Below are 20430 nucleotides of genomic sequence, written 5' to 3' on the forward strand. Positions count from 1 at the left end.
CCCTACTTGGCCTGCCCTCTAGTTAAAATGAATTGACTGGGCTTTTGCCTCGGGCCAACCTCTCCACAGGGTCACTGGATCCCTTCTCTCATCAACTCAGATATGTCTCCAGCCAGTTCTCTCTCTCTCTTTAAACACCGTCTCTCCAATAAGAATTTTCAAATTCATGAATCCAAACTGACCTTTCTCTTGAACTCCAGACTTCATTCAGTTGCCCACTTGATTTCTCCACTTTGAATGTCTAATATAAATGTCAAACCTTACATTTCCAACCCAGTGTGGTGGCTTACGCCTGTAATCCCAACACTTTGGGAAGCTGAGGCAGGAGAATTGCTTAAGCCCTGGTGTTTGAGACCAGCCTGGACAATGTGGCAAAACCCTATCTCTACAAAAACAAACAAACAAACAAACAAACAAACAAACAAAAACCAATTAGGCACACACCTGTAGTCCCAGGTATTTGGGAGGCTGAGGTGGAAGGAATTATCTGAGTCTGGGAGGCAGAGGTTGCAGTGAGCGGTGTTCACACCACTGCACTCTAGCCTGAGCAAGAGTGAAACCCTGTCTCAAACAAAGAAATGACCCAAAAAAACAAAAACTAAACTTACATTTCCAAATGCTAACTCTTGTCTCATTCACAGCTCCACACTCAGTTTGCCTCTCCTTCTGCCCTACCCATCTCAGTTAGCAAAGACTCCTTTCTATTCATTGTTTAGGTCAAAAATCTTGGAGTCATCTTGGATTTCCTCCCACCTTTCAACCCACTTTCAGTTTGTTGGCAAATTCTATTGGTTGGCAAATATATCCTAAATATGATCGCTTCTTACCACTTCTGGTATACTCACCCAGTCAAAATTGCCATTATCCTTTGCCTGAACTTATCACTGGTCTGCCCTGTACACTCACTCCCCCACCACTTATTCTCCATAGAAGTCATCCTTCTAAAATGTAAATCAGATTACTTGCCTCTTTTGCTTTTACCTACCATGACTTGCATCTCATTTATGTAACATATTAAATGTTTACCAAGGTTCTGTATTTCCTGGCATATAATGGGGATGTTGAGTCTCTGAGCTCTCCTCTCACTCTTCCCTTACTCCACCCCAGGCATGATGGCCTGAGTACACGGTGCCTTTGCCTTTGCCTACTATGTTCTCACTGCCTGAATGTTCTTTCCAAGATACTTTCATTGCTGACTCTCCTCCTTCTTTAAGTCTTTACTTAAATGTTACTCCCTCCAAGACACCATCACAGACCACCCTATATAAGATGCACCCACTCCCTATGATTATCACTCCCCTTCCTGTATTCTCACACCCTAAGGACACAAAGGTTTCTCTGAATTTCAAGATAGTGTTTATGCTCAATTATTTGAAAATGTAAAAGCAATTCAAGAGTCATTGATTTGGGACTCTGATAATTCCAGGTGTGGTTAAAATGATGTATGTTTTTTGCATCATTTACTTTTCTGCCCCCTAAGTAAGCGCAAACAAGATGCAAGGGGCTATTGTATTTGGTGGAAAAAAAAAAACTGGACTGAGATGTAAATGAGCTGGATTCTAGTCTAGGTCCACCACCCAAGACTGTGCCCACGGGCCTGTGGGCTCACCTCCCTGGGGTGAGCTCACCCTCCTTCCCAGTTCCTACCTCGTAAAATGGGGATGTTCAATGGGTCTGCCATTGGGAAATCAACCTAATGAGGAATTGTAAGTGGTTACAATTAACTCTGTTCCATTCCATCCAATAAATATACGTCAAACATTTACCATGTCCAAGGCACTATGTTAATGGTAATATGAAATAAAAGGTACTTCTTGCCCATAGTTCAAAGATAGTAGAGGAGAAAAGACCTTACATCATAGAATTAAAATAACTGTATTTAAAAAAATGATGTAGTATAGTTTTACACCCTACCCTTATCTTTAGATGAAGAAGCTGAGCTGAAGTTCAGAGAAGTGAAGTGACTAATTAAAGAACAAACAATTAATAATAGTTGTGGAGTCAGGGCTCTCCAAAGAGGCTAACAAGTTTGATTACTCTAAAGATAGAATTCAATTCATTCCGTAACATTTGTGACTTTTAAAAAAATCAGAATATAGATTCTAATCAGTATAGAAGCTGGATTCTTTTTTATTTTGTTAACCTTTTAGAAGCTGTCTGAGAGGGCTCATTGGGAGATGATCCTCATATTTTTGCAGCTTGATCGTCTGTCTATACCAATATGCAAAAGCAGTCAGGATTTAAACGCCTAAAGATGAATAGCCTGTTCACCTGTGTACACAATCCAGTGTTTGGACTGGATTATCTGTTATTAATTTAAATCAATAACTGAAAAACAATGCCTATCACCACTCCACCCATCTCATAAGAAAGAAAGAGAGCTGGGATCATAAAACTCACACAGCGTACCTGAAACACGCCATAGAAAACAGTCATGGTTAATGCCTGGGTCAACACAATCCACCTTTGGTTTAATTTACTAAAACACTATGAGAGAGAATGCCATGGGGGCCTCAACACACCCATCATAACTATGAACTAATGTCTCCCAGATGATCAGGGAATCCTTTCCTGAGGAATTCAGTTCCCTGAACTTGACCTTGTTCAGTGACTTTAGAGTAAAGAAGAAAATGACTGCCAGATTAAAAGAGAAATATTTTATTCTTTGGCCAGATTCTGATTAGCTGAGAAATAAGATAATGATGCCTGTTAAATGAGCAACCCTCAGAGCCTTCCCTCCATCTACAGCTACAGGGAATGGGAAGTAGCCATGAGAAGCCCTGGAGCTGCTGGATACTCTGCAAGGCCATCCTCCTGTAACTAAGGTCACTCTATTGCACCGTCAAATCCAAATATATCTTAGCTGGAAGGACCTGCGCATCACCTATCAACCCTTCACTTCATAAACGTGTCTTCATGGTTCACAAAGACTGGTTCCAGCATCATCACACGGACACTTGTGACGCTCTAGAAGGTAGGGCAGGCATCAGTATTTCCATTTCGGGTGAGACAGTGAACTCGGACCCTATTCAGTGTTTCACCCAAGGTCACAGACAGCTCGTTTGTCAGGGAGAAGGAGCCTGAACCCTGGTTGTATCCTCTGAGTTTGGTAACTGACCATTGCCAATCTTACAAAGCAGGACATGAAACTCATCAAGGCAAGGTAGCTTCTCATGGTTACCTAGCGGATGAGTACCAGGGTTGAGACTTGAGAGTGCAGAACACTGATTATTTAGCAGTGCCAAGGTGAGCAACCTTTGCTCAAGACATGGATGGACATTTATTGCCCAGGAAAGCATCCTGCTTCCTTCCTTCCTGTCCCTGAACATCCTAGGGATTTAACCATCTCCCTTTTTCCATTGCACCCACCTATTTTCCAACTTGGATTCCACTGAAGGAGATGCCACAAAACCTTCTTTCTCCTCACTTTCATCCTGGGAATCAGGATCAGCCTTTCAGTTTTATGGGTTTATTACTGTTGTTTTGTTTTCAAATTTAATAACCATGGGGAAAAATGTTAATGAGGTACCAATGCTTCCAGTTACTAGATAATTTAGAAATGATAACAATCATTTTCTAATATGGTAATGATTAACTCTTACTTAACTGCTTAGCAGAGGACCTTATCTACTAATTACTGATTTGGTGGTAGATATCCTTATCATTATTATAAATACTCTTGGCCACCCAGCTAATTAGAAGCAGAACCAATACTTGAACCTAGGCCTTCAGATTCCTTGCCCAGTGCTCTACTAGGGCTGCCTCACAGGGTTGGGATGCTTGAATTAAGCAGCATAGATAAGGGAGGCTATGAACTTAGGGAAGGGGGCTGTGGGGCTAACGAAAATGAGACCAATTACAACTTATCAGTTATTCAGGAAGGGTCATCTAGGGCCAGTTCCTGCAAGGGTGCTGGGAAATGCAGGTCTAAAAGTCAATGTGTATATTGCTTGGTTCGTTGACAGGACTACAAAAGCTAAAGGATTTATCAGCCAGAGAGGAAGACTGATGAGAGATGGGGACAGAAACTAGTTGTGCTGCCTGCTTTGCCAGTACGGTAAAAAATTTATTCCTTTGGGTGCAGGGCAAAATAAGGAGATGATGAGAGAGGAAGATTTTGGGAACCCAGAAAGAATTGGAGGCCTTAGTTTTGGACTGCTTCTAGACTAACTGTATCCGTCTTCTAGACTGGCCAAGAAATTGCTTGACTCCCCCTCCTCCCCTAGCTATCCTCTCCTCCCTGGCACCCAAGCACTACCTCACGCTCATGTGTTTATTCCTGTTTCTGTCCTAGACCACTGCAGAGCCTAGTGAATCCCTGTTTCCTCAGCTCCTCCCCAAGAAGCCTTTTCCAAGACTCCCCTCCCCAGGGGAACACCCGCCCTTCCCCAGGCTGGCCATGTGGAGTCTGTCTTGTTCCCCCCATCTTGTTACACTTGTATATTTGGTCTTTGACGCAGAGGCTGACCCCACATGTTACATCATCCTGTGCAGAGCACATTCAGCAGGCGAATGACTTACAGCACATGCTCTGTCTTCTGTTCTTTCTATTAGGGGCGTGATTTAGAAGATGAATGTTTATAACATGACCTAAGGAATTTCATCCTTCTCTGGAAAACTGTGTAGGAGAGAATCCTGATGGACAAAGAATTATGTGTTCTGGGCTCCAGCCAAATATTTGGACTTGTTTGAAAAGGCCTCGGTGCTCACCTTCTGCTGTTTATTGCAAACTCATCACCTCATGATTGTCCCTAGCTGGCTCAGAAGGGAGTGGTGACAAATGAGCATCTCCTTTGTTTTCGTGCAGAAACCACTTTGCAGTGATGATGTGTTAATTCTTTATTAAGTGACTTCCTGACCAAACACCTTAAAAGGCCATGTAACTCTCCCCTCCTGCATTGCATTTGTAGGGGAAAGGAGAGGGTATGGAGCATGAAAGGCAAATCAGATCTATGTACTGGGGGTATCTAGGCAGAAAAGCAGTTCCTTGTGAATGGAAAACAGCTCAGCAGTGTCTGTCCCCTGCCAGGTTCTTGGGAGGTGGTTTGCTATAGTGGAACACCAGATTTGTTGTTGATCTTGGTGAAATCACATAGGTAAGTGATATAACCTCTTTGAACCTCAGTTTCTTCTTCTGCAAAAAGAACCGTGCAAGCTATCACAGAGATTAAATTAGTTAAATTATGTGTAAACAGAATAATTTTAAAATACTTCCTGCTGTGTTTTTCTTTGATGATTTCTTGCTACCATTATGACCTTAGAGCAGGAAAAAAGTAAATGCTGCTTCAGGAAGGAAAAGGGAGTTATGTAGACAGGAAGAAGAATTGAAACTCCAGAAAGGATTCTAAGAAGTAAGATACCATTAAAGAAATCTAAAGCAGAGAGGTTTTCCTGAGAAGAGAGAGTAAAAATGTTTTTTTTAATTTAATTATTATTATTATACTTTAAGTTCTAGGGTACATGTGCATAATGTGCAGGTTTGTTACATATGTATACTTGTGCCATGTTGCTGTGCTGCACCCATCAACTCGTCAGCACCCATCAACTCGTCATTTACATCAGGTATAACTCCCAATGCAATCCCTCCCCCCTCCCCCCTCCCCATGATAGGCCCCGGTGTGTGATGTTCCCCTTCCCGAGTCCAAGTGATCTCATTGTTCAGTTCCCACCTATGAGTGAGAACATGCGGTGTTTGGTTTTCTGTTCTTGTGATAGTTTGCTAAGAATGATGGTTTCCAGCTGCATCCATGTCCCTACAAAGGACACAAACTCATCCTTTTTTATGGCTGCATAGTATTCCATGGTGTATATGTGCCACATTTTCTTAATCCAGTCGAGACAGTAAAAATGTTAAGTCTCTTTGAAGAATTCCTGCATTGACATCTTTTAGGTAGTAATTGGCAAAGGCAAGGTGGTAGCACAATTATCTGGGATAGGGCATAGATTTTCTTCAAAAATGAGGTTAGTGTGGCAATTCCTAGGTTTCCTGGGGCCTAGACAAGATTCTACCAGCCCCAGGGAGAGCTGCTCCATGAAGAAAAAGAGCCCCCAACAATGGTTATGAAGTAGACCCTATCTAGGTGTTGGGGAGGGAGAAGGTCATGCCTCTGTAGTACCAGGAAACTCTGCGGTGGCTGTCTAGCTAGTTGTCCAAAGACCAGTGAACATTCCGCATGGTAGAGCCAGCAATTAGATGCCACCAACAACCAGACCAGATCATTTGAAGTGACCAGCAGCTGAAGCCAGCAAAGAACAGACCATGAGTTTTATTGGCCATGAACTTTGGCCACGTGTTTCAGACACGTGCCCAGGGTACAGACCTTGCTGACCACATTGGGTCAGAAACCCAACTGGTAGAACAGAGTTTACCCTGTCACTGTGAGGATACATGAGTTTCTCTCTTCAGCCAGATGGCATCTTGGTTGGGAGGAGAATCTAAATGATTAAACATTTTCCCAAAGATACTTAGGTTACTCTAAAGAATCAAGATAAACTTCAAGACACTGTTTTGAATCCAAAGACCTTTATCAATGAAAGATTTCCCTTCCGCAATCCTCCCACAATCCTGTGTCCCAGTAGGATGGTTACTTATGAGAATTAGTTGCAGGGATTAGTTGCAGAGAAATAAAAAGGCCCAAGTAACTTGTAGGTCATTGTATTTTAATTCAACTCTGTATTTAATATCACCACAGGCTGGGCGTGGTGGCTGACGCCTGTAATCCCAGCGCTTTGGGAGGCAGAGATGGGTGGATCACGACCTCAGGAGATCGAGACCATCCTGGTTAATCTGGTGAAACTCCATCTCTACTAAAAATACAAAAAATTAGCTGGGCATCGTGGTGGGTGCCTGAAGTTCCAGCTACTTGGGAAGCTGAGGCAGGAGAATGGCATGAACTCAGGAGGCGGAGCTTGCAGTGAGCCGAGATCATGACACTGCACTCCAGCCTGGGCGACAGAGCAAGACTCCGTCTCAAAAAAAAAAAAAAAAAAAAAAAATAGCACCACATATAGGAGACAATGCATGTGAGTTCTCTTAAATGTAATGGAAATATCATATTGGATGGAATCCTCCAATATGACAAGCTTCTCACTCTTGGTATACTAAGTACTGCTAACACAGAGTAGGAAGGAAGTTCGTACATATTTACTGGCCACAAGTTGATTTTATTTACAGCACTGAAAGTAAAGAAAAATGGAAATAGTCCATTATGTTTTAGTTAATTACTTATGTTGAACATAGTTAAGATTTTTTTCCTGGGACTCCACAGTGTGAGGGGAGTGATAACATCCTAACAATATTCCTTATTCCTTTTTCTAAAGCAATGACATTTGCCTCACTTGTGGTGGTCTTCATCCTTCTCCTTCCTAGTGCTCTAGGGTTTGGGTCACCATCTTAGCCAACTGCCAATAGATTTTCACTACTATCTCTTTCCCACTTTATTCCAGATTTCTCCAAATTATTTTGTCATTCTTCTTCATTTAATTACCACAAATGCCTTCTATGAAAGATATTATTAACTTCAATTTGCAGATAAAGAAACAATGAATCCACAGAGTTAAGAGAAGATATTTCTAAATATTTATTGCACATAAAAATGACGAGAAGTGGCCAGGTGCGGTGGCTCATGCCTGTAATTCTAGCACTTTGGGAGGCCGAGGTGGTTGGATTGCCTGAGCTCAGGAGTTTGAGACCAGCCTGGGCAACACAGTGAAACCCCATCTCTACCAAAAATACAAAAATTAGGCGTGGGTGTGGTGGTGCACACCTGTAATCTCAGTTACGCAGGAGACTGAAGCAGGAGAATCCCTTGAACATGGGAGGCGGAGGTTGCAGTGAGCCGAGATTGTGACACTCCACTCCACTCCACTCCACTCCAGCCTGGGCAACAGACCCCGTCTCAAAACAAAACAAAACAAAACAAAACAAAACAAAACAAAACAAAAAAGTTAGCCAGGCATGGCGGTATGTGCCTGTAGTCCTAGTTGCTTGGGAGGCTGAGTCAGGAGAATTGCTTGAACCTGGGAAGCAGAGGTTGCAGTGAGCCGAGATCGTTGTGACAGAGCAAGACTCTGTCTCTTAAAAAAAAAAAAAATTATGAGAAGTTTGATTTTAGCCACAATCCTTATGAAAAGTGTGATTCTTAAAGGAGGTCTGTCCAGCACAACTACAACATACTGGTCAAGGTAGATGCCAGAGTGCCCCATCCTGGTCTCTCCAGTCACATGGGACTCTGAGAATCAAGCAGAGAGGTGGAGAAAGGAAACAGTCAACATAATCTCCAAATTATGTTGCTGGTACTTGGAGATGGGGCCTTTGTGGGAGGTGATTAGGGTTAGATGAGGTCATGTGAGTGGGGGGCCCATGATGGGATTAGTGGCTTTATAAGAAGAGGAAGAGAGACTTGGGCTGGCACACTCCTTCTCTCTCACCATATGATGCCCTCTGCCAGATTATGACACCAGAAGAAGGCCTTTGCCAGGTGCCGGCACCTTGATATTGGACTTCCCAGGCTCTGAAGCTGTGGGAAATAAATTTTCTTTATAAATTACCCAGACTGTGGTATTCTGTTATAGCAACGCAAAACAAAGACAGACAGTGCCCTTTTTTCTGCCGTTGAAACAGAAGATGAGGGTAGGAGTTCTCAAGGGACTCTCCCCAAATCTGAAGGAAATCACAGACCTGCAGTGCTGCTTTGAAGGTGTCCATCAAGACCCTGGGTTTACTCTAGCTCTGAATTCCATTTCCACTGTGTGTGTTTGGGGCTTGACAGGGATAGAGAGGGTGATGGTGATGATGGTGTGGTCGCTTTCTCTTTAATCCACGGCTGTTGAAGTTCAGACCACATTTGGGCCAAATGTGGAAATTAACCTTTTTTGTTGTTGTTGTTGTTGTTGAGATAGAGTCTTGCTTTGTCACCCAGGCTGGAGTGCAATGGCACGATCTCAGCTCACTGCAACCTCCGCCTCCCAGGTTCAAGCAATTCTGGTGCCTCAGCCTCCCAAGTAGCTGGGAGTACAGGCACATGCCACCACGCCCAGCTAATTTTTGTATTTTTAGTAGAGATGGGGTTTTGCCATGTTGACCAGGCTGGACTCAAACTCCTGACCTCAGATAATCTGCCTGCCTTGGCCTCGCAAGTGCCAGGATTACAGGCGTGAGCCACTGTGCCTGGTGACCCTCTTTTTAAATATACTTCACCTAGAAATCCATTTTCTGAGACAAAACATGAAAGTGATCATACTCCCTGCCAGTCTGATGTGACCAGAGCGCGGCTTAACTTATGATTTCTAAACTTTTTATTCACAAAGGAAATATTACAGGGAGGGCCAGTACATACAACAGGGAAAGGCTGACAGCTCCAGGGGCAACTGAGGGCTGACAGGAGCCCCGCCCTCCACTCTTGCTCTTCCTGCTCCCCCCACACATCCTGGGAGCATCCCTTCAGAACCCCACAGGCTCTACAGGGTGTAGTTGGAAATCACTGCATACATAGAAAATATGAGCAGGAAAACCACACATGAAGAATTATTACTAAGGGCTGCCATAAGCATCATGCTTGTCCTTTGGGGAATTATGATTCATTCACCGAATAAGAACTTACTACCATTTCTTCTAGCGTGCTTTATCCACTGTGTGCACAGAAGAGATTGATTCTATTGCCACAGTGGCCATTTTAAATTTCAATAGATGCTGTCCCTTTGCTTTGGTTCTCCTTAAATATTCAAATTAGATTCATTTTATGGTCCCAGAAATGTGCTAGATTTAACAGGAGTCATTAAAATGTCTAAAAACGTATATTTCAGGGAACTCCCAACATAGTATGAAGAAACACACAGGCGTGCGCGCGCGAACACACACACACATATATAGTTCACTTATATAAAGTGAAATGAGTAACAATTCGTGACAAGTGAAGTGATACTATAGGACAATGTATGATTAAAAACCAAGCCTGTTGCTCAGAACATAACTGCCCTCGGAATTCAGTACTAAGATTACCTTGTATCACAGTAGCATCCTAATTATGGTATGTAGAAAAATGAAAGAGGTTGAATTCTGCTCTCCTGGGCCCTGGTCAGGTCTCACCCAAAATGTTGACTTAGCTCTGAGCACCTCACTTTCAGAAAAACGTGGTCAAAGCACAATGGGCTCTGATGTGAGATCATGTCCTGCGAAGAAGTGTTGGTAGAGTTGGTAGAGTTGTAGCTGTTTTGTTTGGGGAAGGTAGTGCACTGGTATGATCCTTACTTCACCAGGGATTTTCATGGAAAATAATACGTCCAGCCTCTCTACAGCACTTCTTCCCCTCTCTCCTCCCTATTCACCTCTCCAGTGGGGTGGACACCAGGGGGTGCCACTGACACAGATTATAGTGTGAACTGTGTCCCTTTGAGCTGTGCAAAACAGTGGCCCAGTCACTGCCTTTACAGAAAGGGATTTGAGTTTTTCCATGTGCTTTCAAAAAGTGGGTACAAATTAAAAGGCCAGAAAACAAGGGTAGTGAGATTTTGGCTTAAGATAAGGACATTCTAACAGTGGGAGAAGATAGAATGAGTGGCTGTAGATGTAAGTGTTTGGAAAGGAGTTTTATTTAGAAGGAAGTCTGTGCCTCTAAAATTGATAATAATGATAGTATCCGGTGAATCGCATTTTCATGACGTGAGTGGCCTTGTAGTATTTTATGTTTTTCACAAGTGGTCTCCTTCTTAATCACTACACCATTACTTCTAGGTAGGAATTACAATGATCTTTATTTTATAGATGAAGAAACTGAAGTTTGGACAAATTGCATTACTTTCCTAAGGTCACAGAGAGAACAAATTTCTAATTTCAGAATTAGTCTCTCTAATTTCAGAATGCAAACCCTTAACCATTATGCCACATTGTCTTTCAACAATGAGTTACAAAATCCCATCTTTCTTAGCGTGTTCAAATGCTCAATTGTTGTGAAACTTGATCTACGAATAAAATTAGATCTTGACCTTGTACCTCAAGGGGTAAAATCATTTTTATGGAACAAGGGTAGGTGAGATGGATTTGTCTTACTCTCACTACTCACTGATACCTATGTCTGGGACTCAGGGGTGAACCTGCACACCTGGACTCCAGATGGGGAAAGCTGTTCTACACATAGCATATGCCTCCAGATCCAATTCTATCATCTCAGGCACCCAATGCATGAAAGATGTGCAAAGGCTCATGCTGGATATTTTGATTTTGTCATTTCCCAAATGCCCTCTCCAAAAATCACCTTAAGGAGGCAACATGTGGTCTTACATGAAACTTCAGAGCTGCTGGTGGGAGCAGAAAGGAACAGAGCCCATTGGAGAACACTCGGTGCTCACCGTCATGTTGGAAACACTGAGATAAAAAGGAGAGGCAAAGTCTTTAACTATGTATGCATCCAACAGCTGCAGCTCTCTTAATGCTTATGCTATGTCTGCGAAGTGAAGGCCATGGTGAGACCCTCACTGAGGCTCTGTTAGTGTTAAAACAGATGTTCCTTCAACACTCACATCTTAGGTGGCCACTTTCACGGGGTGGAAAAGGATAATCTAAACCTTCCTGTTCTTGCCAAAATAACCAGGTCTTTGTTCTGCACGTCTCTGGAACACACAGATAGATTTCCAAGCAGTAGGAACCTCCTGTCCTGTTCAGTTGTTGGACAAACTCTTGTTCTGCCTATTTCACCCTAGTTTCCTGAAATCCTGGCAGTAGGGCTCCCATGACTGGAGCCTGTGAGAGCCTCCTTTGTCAGGAGAGTTTTCACACCTAAAGCCATCAAGGCTGGCAGTGAAGGACACTGGGCTTCAAGCCCATTACAGCGATGACAGATATTGTCTTGGCTGCCCAAGCTGAGTGGTCGTCCCTCTGCAGGTCTGTCTGGCTCCATCCCAGGGAAGAAGGCGGTGGAAGGCACCCATGGACTGCAGTTGGCTCTGCCTGGCCATGGGGGAGGATGGCAGAGGACTGACCTGTTGCTGCTTCAGAAGTGTGGAAATTGTTTTGCCCTTTAAACTGATAGAGAAACAAGCTGGAACAATAAAACTAATCCTCCAAAGCAATCTAAGCATGGAAACCAGAAATGTATACTCAAATATTTTCTCCATTTTCTTTCTTCATAAATTTGGAACATTTGTGGCAGAAAGAGAAATCAGAATAAAATGGATTTAGAAAAGAGAGAGAAGTAGTTTAGAGGGTTGTATAGGGAGGCAACATGATAAAGACGGAAGAAAAATGGACTTGGAGAGAGAACAGTCAAATCTGGGCCTGCCTCTGAGTGCCTGTGTGGCCCTAGGCAAGTTTCCCTTCGACTTGAAGACCTGGGTCTCTATGATCCCTTTCAGTTGTAAGATTAAGACCTAAGAGTTCTTGCTTATATAAACAGAATTCTTCCAAGGCCATAATTATTCCCATAATCAAGAACTATTTATTAACTAAGCAGCAGTGTGTGATTTTCTCAAGATAAGAGCAAGAAGAAATGGTCCTTACAGGCTAGATAGCTGTGACATGGACCAACAACTAAGCATATCTAAAAACTCAACTAATTCATAATATGAATTCAAAATATGAATTGAATAAGCAAAAAAAAAAAAATTATACCATGAGAGTTGAATATTTTGGCAGGGGAAATCCAGCCCTGACTTTAGGATGGTACTTTCTGTTTTGATTGAGCCTGAGTCACACTGGACTCTCTGGCATGGGCATAACCCAAGCATCTGCATGGCAGAGTTCTGGCTCATTGCCATTTGCAACAGACACGAAGGGTGAGATCAAACAAAAGGAACCTTCTCGGGTTGACCATCATAAATGCTGAAGACCAAGGCTTCAACTCACTTACTGGAGTGGATTTCCTTTTATGGATGGACTTGGTCACCCTGGGGAGACTAAGAATGTTAAGTAACTTAACCAACACGCAGTAAGGAGTGGGATCAGGATTCTTCTCCAGAGCTAACAGTTTTAACTGCCATTCTACATTGCCTGCCTGAGACAGCTGCCAACCTAGGCTTCTGTAACTGTCACTCCATGCTTCTCAAGCCGGGTTGCACGTTAGACTCATCTGGAGAGCTTTGTGAAGCCATCCATGTCCAGGCTCGTCCACACAGTCCTCAGTTTTCTTGGTTTGAGGAGGGGCCTGGGAGTACAATCAAGGTGTGAATCACTGATGTCCATAATGAAAAATGTCAGACTCCAAAGCAAACTCAGGTGAAGGACTGCCTTCATGGTATGGATCCCTAGCAGATTTGAGCCTTAGAGGATTGGACTAGCAGCTTGTGGAATCGGATGCAAATCTTCCAATCCTCTAAGGGCAGATAAGCCTCTAGACTCATGAGAACGCTAGTCTTGGTGAAAATCCCCTGCATACCACAGGGCTCCCTTGGAGGAATCACCTAAAGAAACACCATGAAGAATTCGTTCTGGCCTCAAATAGTTACATGGATGTTTGTTGCAGGAAGATACATTTAACCATTGAAGTTCCTACTCATTGAGTGAACCCTGTCTCCCTCCTCTCTGGTTTCCAGAAACAAGGATTTTTTCTAAACTCCACTTACTTCTTGCCTCATGGCTAATGCCCATGGAGGTGGGGTGAGTGACCTGCTGGTGACCAAGGGAAATGAATCTGCACAGGAAGCCCAGGCCCTCCCTCCCTCCCTCCCTTTTCATTAGAAGCCAGCTTCCCCTGGAAAACAGCCACATTCTGCTCTACTTTGTCATGTCAATGGGCCCCTCCCTCAGTGGGAAGGCTTAAGTTTTGTAAGATTGACCAGAAGTGTGGTGATATTTCCTAATTCCAGGGAATGGAGCTAGTCATGCCACACATCTTTGCTGTTCTCACGAACTGAGGTATTTATTTATTTATTTATTTATTTAGAGGAAGGGTCTTACTCTGTCACCCAGGCTGTGGTGTAGTTGTGTGATCACAGTTCACTACAGGCTTGACCTCCTGGGCTTAGGTGATCCTCCCACCCTAGCCTCTCATGTAGCTGGGACTATAGGTATGTGCCACCTCACCTCCTTTTCTTTTCTTTTCTTTTTCTTTTTCTTTTTTGGAGAGAGAGAGTCTTCTTATGTTGCCATTTTGAACTCTTGCACTCAAATGATCCTCCTGCCTTGGCCTTCCAAAGTGCTGGGATTACAGGTGTGAGCCACTGTGCCCTGCCCAAGGTAATATTTTGACCTTCCTTTACCTTATTCTTTGTCCATCTCTGAATTAGTTTATAACTTAGATGGGAAAAAAGAGGTGTGTAAATAAATAAATAAATACATAAATTTATTTATTTATTTAAATAAATCCCATCAGTTCCCCCATAGAATGCCATTTCCCCCTAGCTGTCTATTCAAGTAACAAAACGAACAAGAAAACACTACAAATTCTCTCCCTATTTATACTATCCCACCATTATGTTATAACTCTCATTATAATGTTTTAGTTTTTCCTTGAAATAATAATCATCAACCCATTTGTAAACCATATGTTTCTACCCACAAGTGACAACCAGAATTTCAGAATTAATTGCAAGAGCCATAAAGAGCTTTTTGGACATTTCCCTAAGAGCCTCCACGAATAGTAACAAGGGCGAATAGTAACCCCCGGCTCCAGCTGTTCCCACTGCTGTGGCAGGTTATGATACTTTCTTTCTTTAAGTAAAGGCCAAGAGAGATGGCTTTTCAGGACTTCCAGAGTCTGTATGACATGAAAAGCTTATTCCAGTAAAGGGAACAAGACCCTTGTCATCTGACACCAATGAGATGCCCTTCCCTTGACTGGCAGGGATCTGGAGGAGGAGGAGCAGATAACCTTCCACCTAAATAAGCAATACCATCATTATTCTGGAATCTCTCTGAAGCATGGCTGGTTACAGTGCGGAATTCCACAGGGCACGTGTCTCTCTTGGACTCTATCCAAGGGAGTAATTTATCAGAAGGACCTCATTATAACAGGGGCTCCCGGGACAGTGCCAGTCAGCAGGCTTCAAGGTAGCTGGTAAAATTCTGGTGCTGGTCTGTTTAATCACTGCATGCTTGTTAGTACAGTCAAGCCTCAGTTACAACAGAATCAACAGCCCAGTTTGTCACTCATCCATTCCTTGTTCCGTCATCACCTGGTTGAGTTTCTGGCTTGTTTATTGGACAACTCTGGGTGTTGGGCAAAATGAGTGCCTCTTGTTTGAAATGCCTAATCTAGAGGCTTTTCACCTACGTGTTGTTTTCTCTCACCAGCACCTCTGCTCCGTGCCATGCTCTTGGCTAATTGAAGTTGTGAAAGGCATGAGGATTCTGGTCATGGACTCAGCTCTCCCACAGGGGTCTGACACCAAAGTAATGGTCACAACAATGAAAGGAAGAATCCATCTGGCCAGGCTCAGGTGGTTCAAGGCCTTCAGAATCTGCCTTGAGACTCTCCAGTGACAGTCTTTAGACTGAAAACCATCTTGGCCCCCATCCATCCCTGTAAGCAATTTAACAACAGCTTGCAAAGCACCGAGCTTTAACAGAAAGAAGAGATGAGCACAGCACAAGAACTTGGACTCCAGAAGAGCTGCCTAACAGATTATTTTTCTGTGGTATTTCATGAGAACAAACAAAGTAAGAATTTTCCTTTTGTCTGTCTGGCCTTTGGCATTGTTTACTTTCTTTTTATTCTTCTGAACTGTACTTTGAGCCCTGGCAGCATTTCTGTCCTAAAATCTTATTGTCAGAGGTTTTTCAGCTGTTTCAAATCATATCTGATAGAGTGAGTGTGCTGCCTGGACTCATCACTTTACTTCAGAAGAAATACAGCTCACCCTTTAAATGACAATGGTGATTGTCCACAGCTTTATGTTTTCTACACTGAAGCGGCAGGCTTCATTTAAAAATAGTGTTTTCCCTCATCAAAAAAGAACTAGGGTAGAACCCTCAACTCTGCTGATGTCCAGGTAGTGACCTAACACCCATGTTTTGGACAATCACTGCCTTAAATCAGGTTTTCATTGCATGTAGGATAATTCTTTGTCAATGGTGGTTTTGTCAACTGTGAAGTGAGGTAATGAGGTTTTCTACTTTTGCTTGAAATTTTGAAAATATGCAAGCTTTTAACATTTGCAAAGTTGGATTCTGTTTTCTTTACAAAGCAACCTGATTTGCCGATGTTCTCTCCATCTGTCAGGGTATGCGTGATGTGGTGCGGACTTAATGTGCTGCCCTTCTGGAACATGGACAGAGTAGCAGCACAGAAAAATGAGCATTTCAGCTCTGTGATGATTTGTGAAAAAATTTCAGATCACTGAGCAGGCATTTTGCTGACACCTGTGAAAAGTAACCACATCAGAGAGCGTGGCGTGATGGTCGGAGGCCACATGCTGGAGTTGGACTGCTTGAGTCAAATCCCAGCTGCTCAGCTGTAGTGAACTGAATGGTGGTCCCCAAAAGATATGTGTATCTCCTAATCCCTGGTACCTGTGAATGTGACCAAAGACCCTTAAAGGGTCTTTGCAGATGTAATTACATTGAGGCTCTCAGAGATGAGAACATCCTGAATTATCAGGGTGGGTCCTATATCCAATGACAAGTATCTCCTTATAGGAGACAGAAGAAGATGCAGACCCAGAAGAGATTAAGTAAAGATGGAAGCAGAGACTGGAGTGAGGCTGCCACAGGCCAAAGAATACCTGGTGCCAGCAGAATCTGGAAGAGGCAAGGAAGGACACTTCCCTGGGGCTTTCGGACGGAGCACAGCCCTGCTGATGCCTTGGTGTTGGACATCTGGGCTATGGGACTATGAGAACCTTCTGTTGTTTTAAGCCACCCAGTTTGTGGTACTCTGTTATGGCTGCCACAGGAAACTAATACACCCTTTACCACCTGAGTGACCTTGGCCAGCTTACTTAACTTCCACGAATCAGTCCCCTCAAAGGAACACCCTCCCCCCAGGCTCACTGTGATGATAAAATACTTTGGCATAGGTGACTAGTTTAGACCAGGGCCTGCTACCTAGCACGTGCTATGCCAGTGTTTCTATCATGGCAAGAGCAGATGCAGCGGAGCTTAGATTTCAACTGTGTCCATGCTGGTTAGAAAAGTCACAGTCTGGGACACGGGACACTTCAGGAAGAATCTCCCTCACTGGATCCCGGTGTTCCAGCAATGTTTTCCAAGCAGCTGAAGAACAGGAAGCAGGAACAGGGTTCCCTACAAGAGCCATTATTCAGATGCCTCTACATCTGACTGGTGTTGGAGAAGTGTGACTTCTGGAGGTTTATGTGCTGGGACTTTAACAGCATACATACTAAAAACAACATTTATTTTCCTCAGATGCTGGGCTCTCTATGAGCCTTGACCTCCCTGAGAAGATTAGAGGCAGGTGCCTAATCTGATCGGTCAACTCAGTGAAACAACTGCATTGATTAAAGCCATAAGATGTTAGGATTCTCTGCTCTTGGTGGCCTAAAAGGTCCCATTCCTTTCCCAAAGTGCTTAGCTTGATCCCATCCCAGGGAACAATTTTGGGTGGACGAGAACCTGGCCACAGAGCATGAGATCATGTATGACTAAGTCTACTTGCCTTCATGGAAAGATACGTGGAGTTTTGGGCAATTTCTTTGAGCCCCTCTAGAGGCTTCTAAAGATTGTTTAGCACCATCTGGTTTTTAATCCTGGATGCCAAACTTGTTGATTTTTGCCCTGGACCATCTGTTTTTCAACTTCCCATGGAACCTTTCTTTGGGCCAAGTAGGGAAAGAAATAACTATATTTTTAATTATTTTTGTTTTGCCTTCTCATCCCAGTCACAGCATTAGAAAGGGAAAATCAACTGTCTGACAAAGCTCTGAAAGATTGGACATGAAGTGCTGGCCTTGCTATCTGCAGGGCATCTCCCTATATAGATTGGATACCTTTTCCTTCACTCCCTGATAAAAAGTGAGACAGACTGAGCATAGTCTTGTGACCATTTAATGCCTGTGCCCAGAATACGGGTCTGTACCACTTACAGCAGTCACAGTGGGGAGGAGCAGGGACCCTGGGGTCTCCTGCCTGTGTCTGAATTCCAGCTGAGCCCACTCCTAGACCAGTGCCTGGGAAAGCTATCTGACCTCTGAGATCCAGTCTACTAGCCTCACAAGTGAGATTGTGACAACACTTACCTCAATGAGGCATTGGACATCATCTCATTTAATCCTCAATGTGCCTCAGTGTCTAGCATTTAACAAGCTCCCATAAACATTAGTTATTATTATTCCTTAATATGAATAGCATTTAAAATAATAAAGTGGGAGAGAGCAATGCCGCGTGCCCTACCACTGGCCAGAGAGCTTGCAGCAGGAAGAATGCTTAGGTGGAACGCACAGGCCTTTTCTGAGTTCATCCCATTCCAAAGGATTTGGTGTTGCCATATATGGAACATGAAGATTAGAAATGGCCATTTCCAAACTGGTGAATCCCTTGGTGCCTTTTTCTCCACTGTGATTCATCTGGGGTACCCTCAGTTTTCAGTGGTCACGGTCATTCCAAACCAACCATGAGCTGGGGGAACATTGTACTGTGGTAAACCCAGGGTCACCTGACCAGAGCTCCAATTTTATAAACCCAAGTTGTAGGTGGGATGATGGATGCGGGCTTCTCTGGCAAATGCTTCCTGAGCATTATGGACACTGTCACTTCTAGGGGGCTGCAGTTGCCTCATTGTATAATTCGGGTCATCAGAAAGGAGGCAGTCATGGATGAGCTGCCCTTCTGGACAAAATGACATCTCTCTTATTGAAAAAGGTTAAGAGGCTACTTTCTTTCCCCCCCGCCTCACAACCACTATTTATTGCATGAGATTTCAGAATGATGATGATAAAAAAGCAAGTTTATAGACACATCATGAGGTTGTATGAATAAAATAAAGTAATATCTGGGACAGATATATCAAAGAAAATTGAACCCAAAATGTCTAACTTTGCAGTCCATACTCAGCCAGAACTCCCAATGAATTAAAACACAGACTGCATAATTATGTACACAAAATGCCTTTAAAGTTGCTCCATAAATTTGAAGAAAAAAGGATAGTCTGTTTAAAGCTACTAGGGCAAAATTCCTTACTGTGGGTTTATAGGCACTAGTACAAGTGGTTCCCAAATCCCCCTTTTTATTTTTTAATTATAAATAAGAAAGAACAGAGTCTCCCCTTGCAACTTCCACTTCATCGCAGCCTCCAGGCACAGAGGACAGAGTTCCTGGAAAAAAGGAAGGCTTAATTCCAGGTCTCTAATAGCAAATTATAGTCAGACTGAACATTGATTATATTTAAATCTACCATATTTTTCTTTTGAAAACCATATATTATTTAACATCTTGAATGTTTTACATTGAATTTGTTGAAAAATTCTCCCTGTGTTTTCAGGCCTTTATCATAATTTTGTTTTTATTTCTTAATTTTTCTTTTCAAATAAGTGAGAGAATTAAGTTAAATGAGCAATAATATATAAGTCATTCAGTTAATATAGAAATTTTGGGCCAGCCATGGAGGCTTATGGCTGTAATCTCAGCATTTTGGGAGGCCGAGGCAGACAGATCACTTGAGCCTAGGAGTTCGAGACCAGCCTGGGTAACCTGGAGAAACTCTGTCTTTCCCCCCAAATACAAAAATTAGTCAGGAATGGTGGCATGTGCCTCTAGTTCCAGCTACTCGGGAGGCTGAGGCATGAGAATAGCTTGAGCCTGGGAGGCAGAGGTTGCAGTGAGGCAGGATCTCACCACTGCACTCCAGCCCAGGCAACAGCAAGACCTTGTCAAAAAAGAAAAGAAAAGAAAAGAAAAGAGAAAAGGAAAGGAAAGGAAAGGAAAGGAAAGGAAAGGAAAGGAAAGGAAAGGAAAGGAAGAAGAATTCTGGGAATTCTAGCTTTCTCTTGGTGCATGCTCTCATTCTGTTGAAATCAAGCAGTTTCTACATGAGGCAGACAAGTTCCTAGGGTATTCAGAAAGGGGCAATATCTTGGTTCTTGCTTCAAGAGAGCTAACTGCTGCTGGGACCTACTGTTGAGCAATGACTCAGGGACCTGGCTGGTAAAGAGGAAGGAAGTGGCTATGGAAAGTTGCTGTTAAGTAACTGGAGCCCCAGAGTAACATAAAATTGACCAAGTCATCCCACCCCCAACACCTACCATTACTGAGAGTAACAATGTGGAGATAACCATGCAGGCTGCTGGGTCCATTTGTCACTTATTTGAGTTCCCTTCATTACAGCTCTTAATGCTACTGAACTTTAATTACATGACATGCCCTCAACTCCATGTCCCATGAGAGATTGATTTGTCTTTATATAAATAGCTATCAACTAAATTGAGATCATAAGAGTTTTATCTTTGAATATACCATATAATTGCATTCATAAGAGGTATTCAAAATAACCATTTCATAAATTTTTCCAATATCCCTATGAGTAGGGTTGTTTTTCTCATTTTACC

General features: G+C 43.0%; 1 protein-coding gene across 1 annotated transcript in view; it reads right to left on the bottom strand.

Annotated features, from left to right (window-relative positions):
- Positions 1-9476, bottom strand: part of MORN2 (MORN repeat containing 2) — a 1051609-nt gene extending 1042133 nt beyond the window's left edge. Inside the window, exon 1 of the mRNA XM_050753405.1 lies at positions 9387-9476. Coding sequence (XP_050609362.1) covers positions 9387-9438 — 52 coding nt within the window. The 5' untranslated portion in view covers positions 9439-9476. The remainder of the gene's footprint in view (positions 1-9386) is intronic.
- Between the last annotated feature and the right edge of the window lie 10954 nt (positions 9477-20430).

Source organism: Macaca thibetana, chromosome 13 (assembly GCF_024542745.1).
Source record: "Macaca thibetana thibetana isolate TM-01 chromosome 13, ASM2454274v1, whole genome shotgun sequence".
Taxonomy (NCBI): Eukaryota; Metazoa; Chordata; class Mammalia; order Primates; family Cercopithecidae; genus Macaca; species Macaca thibetana.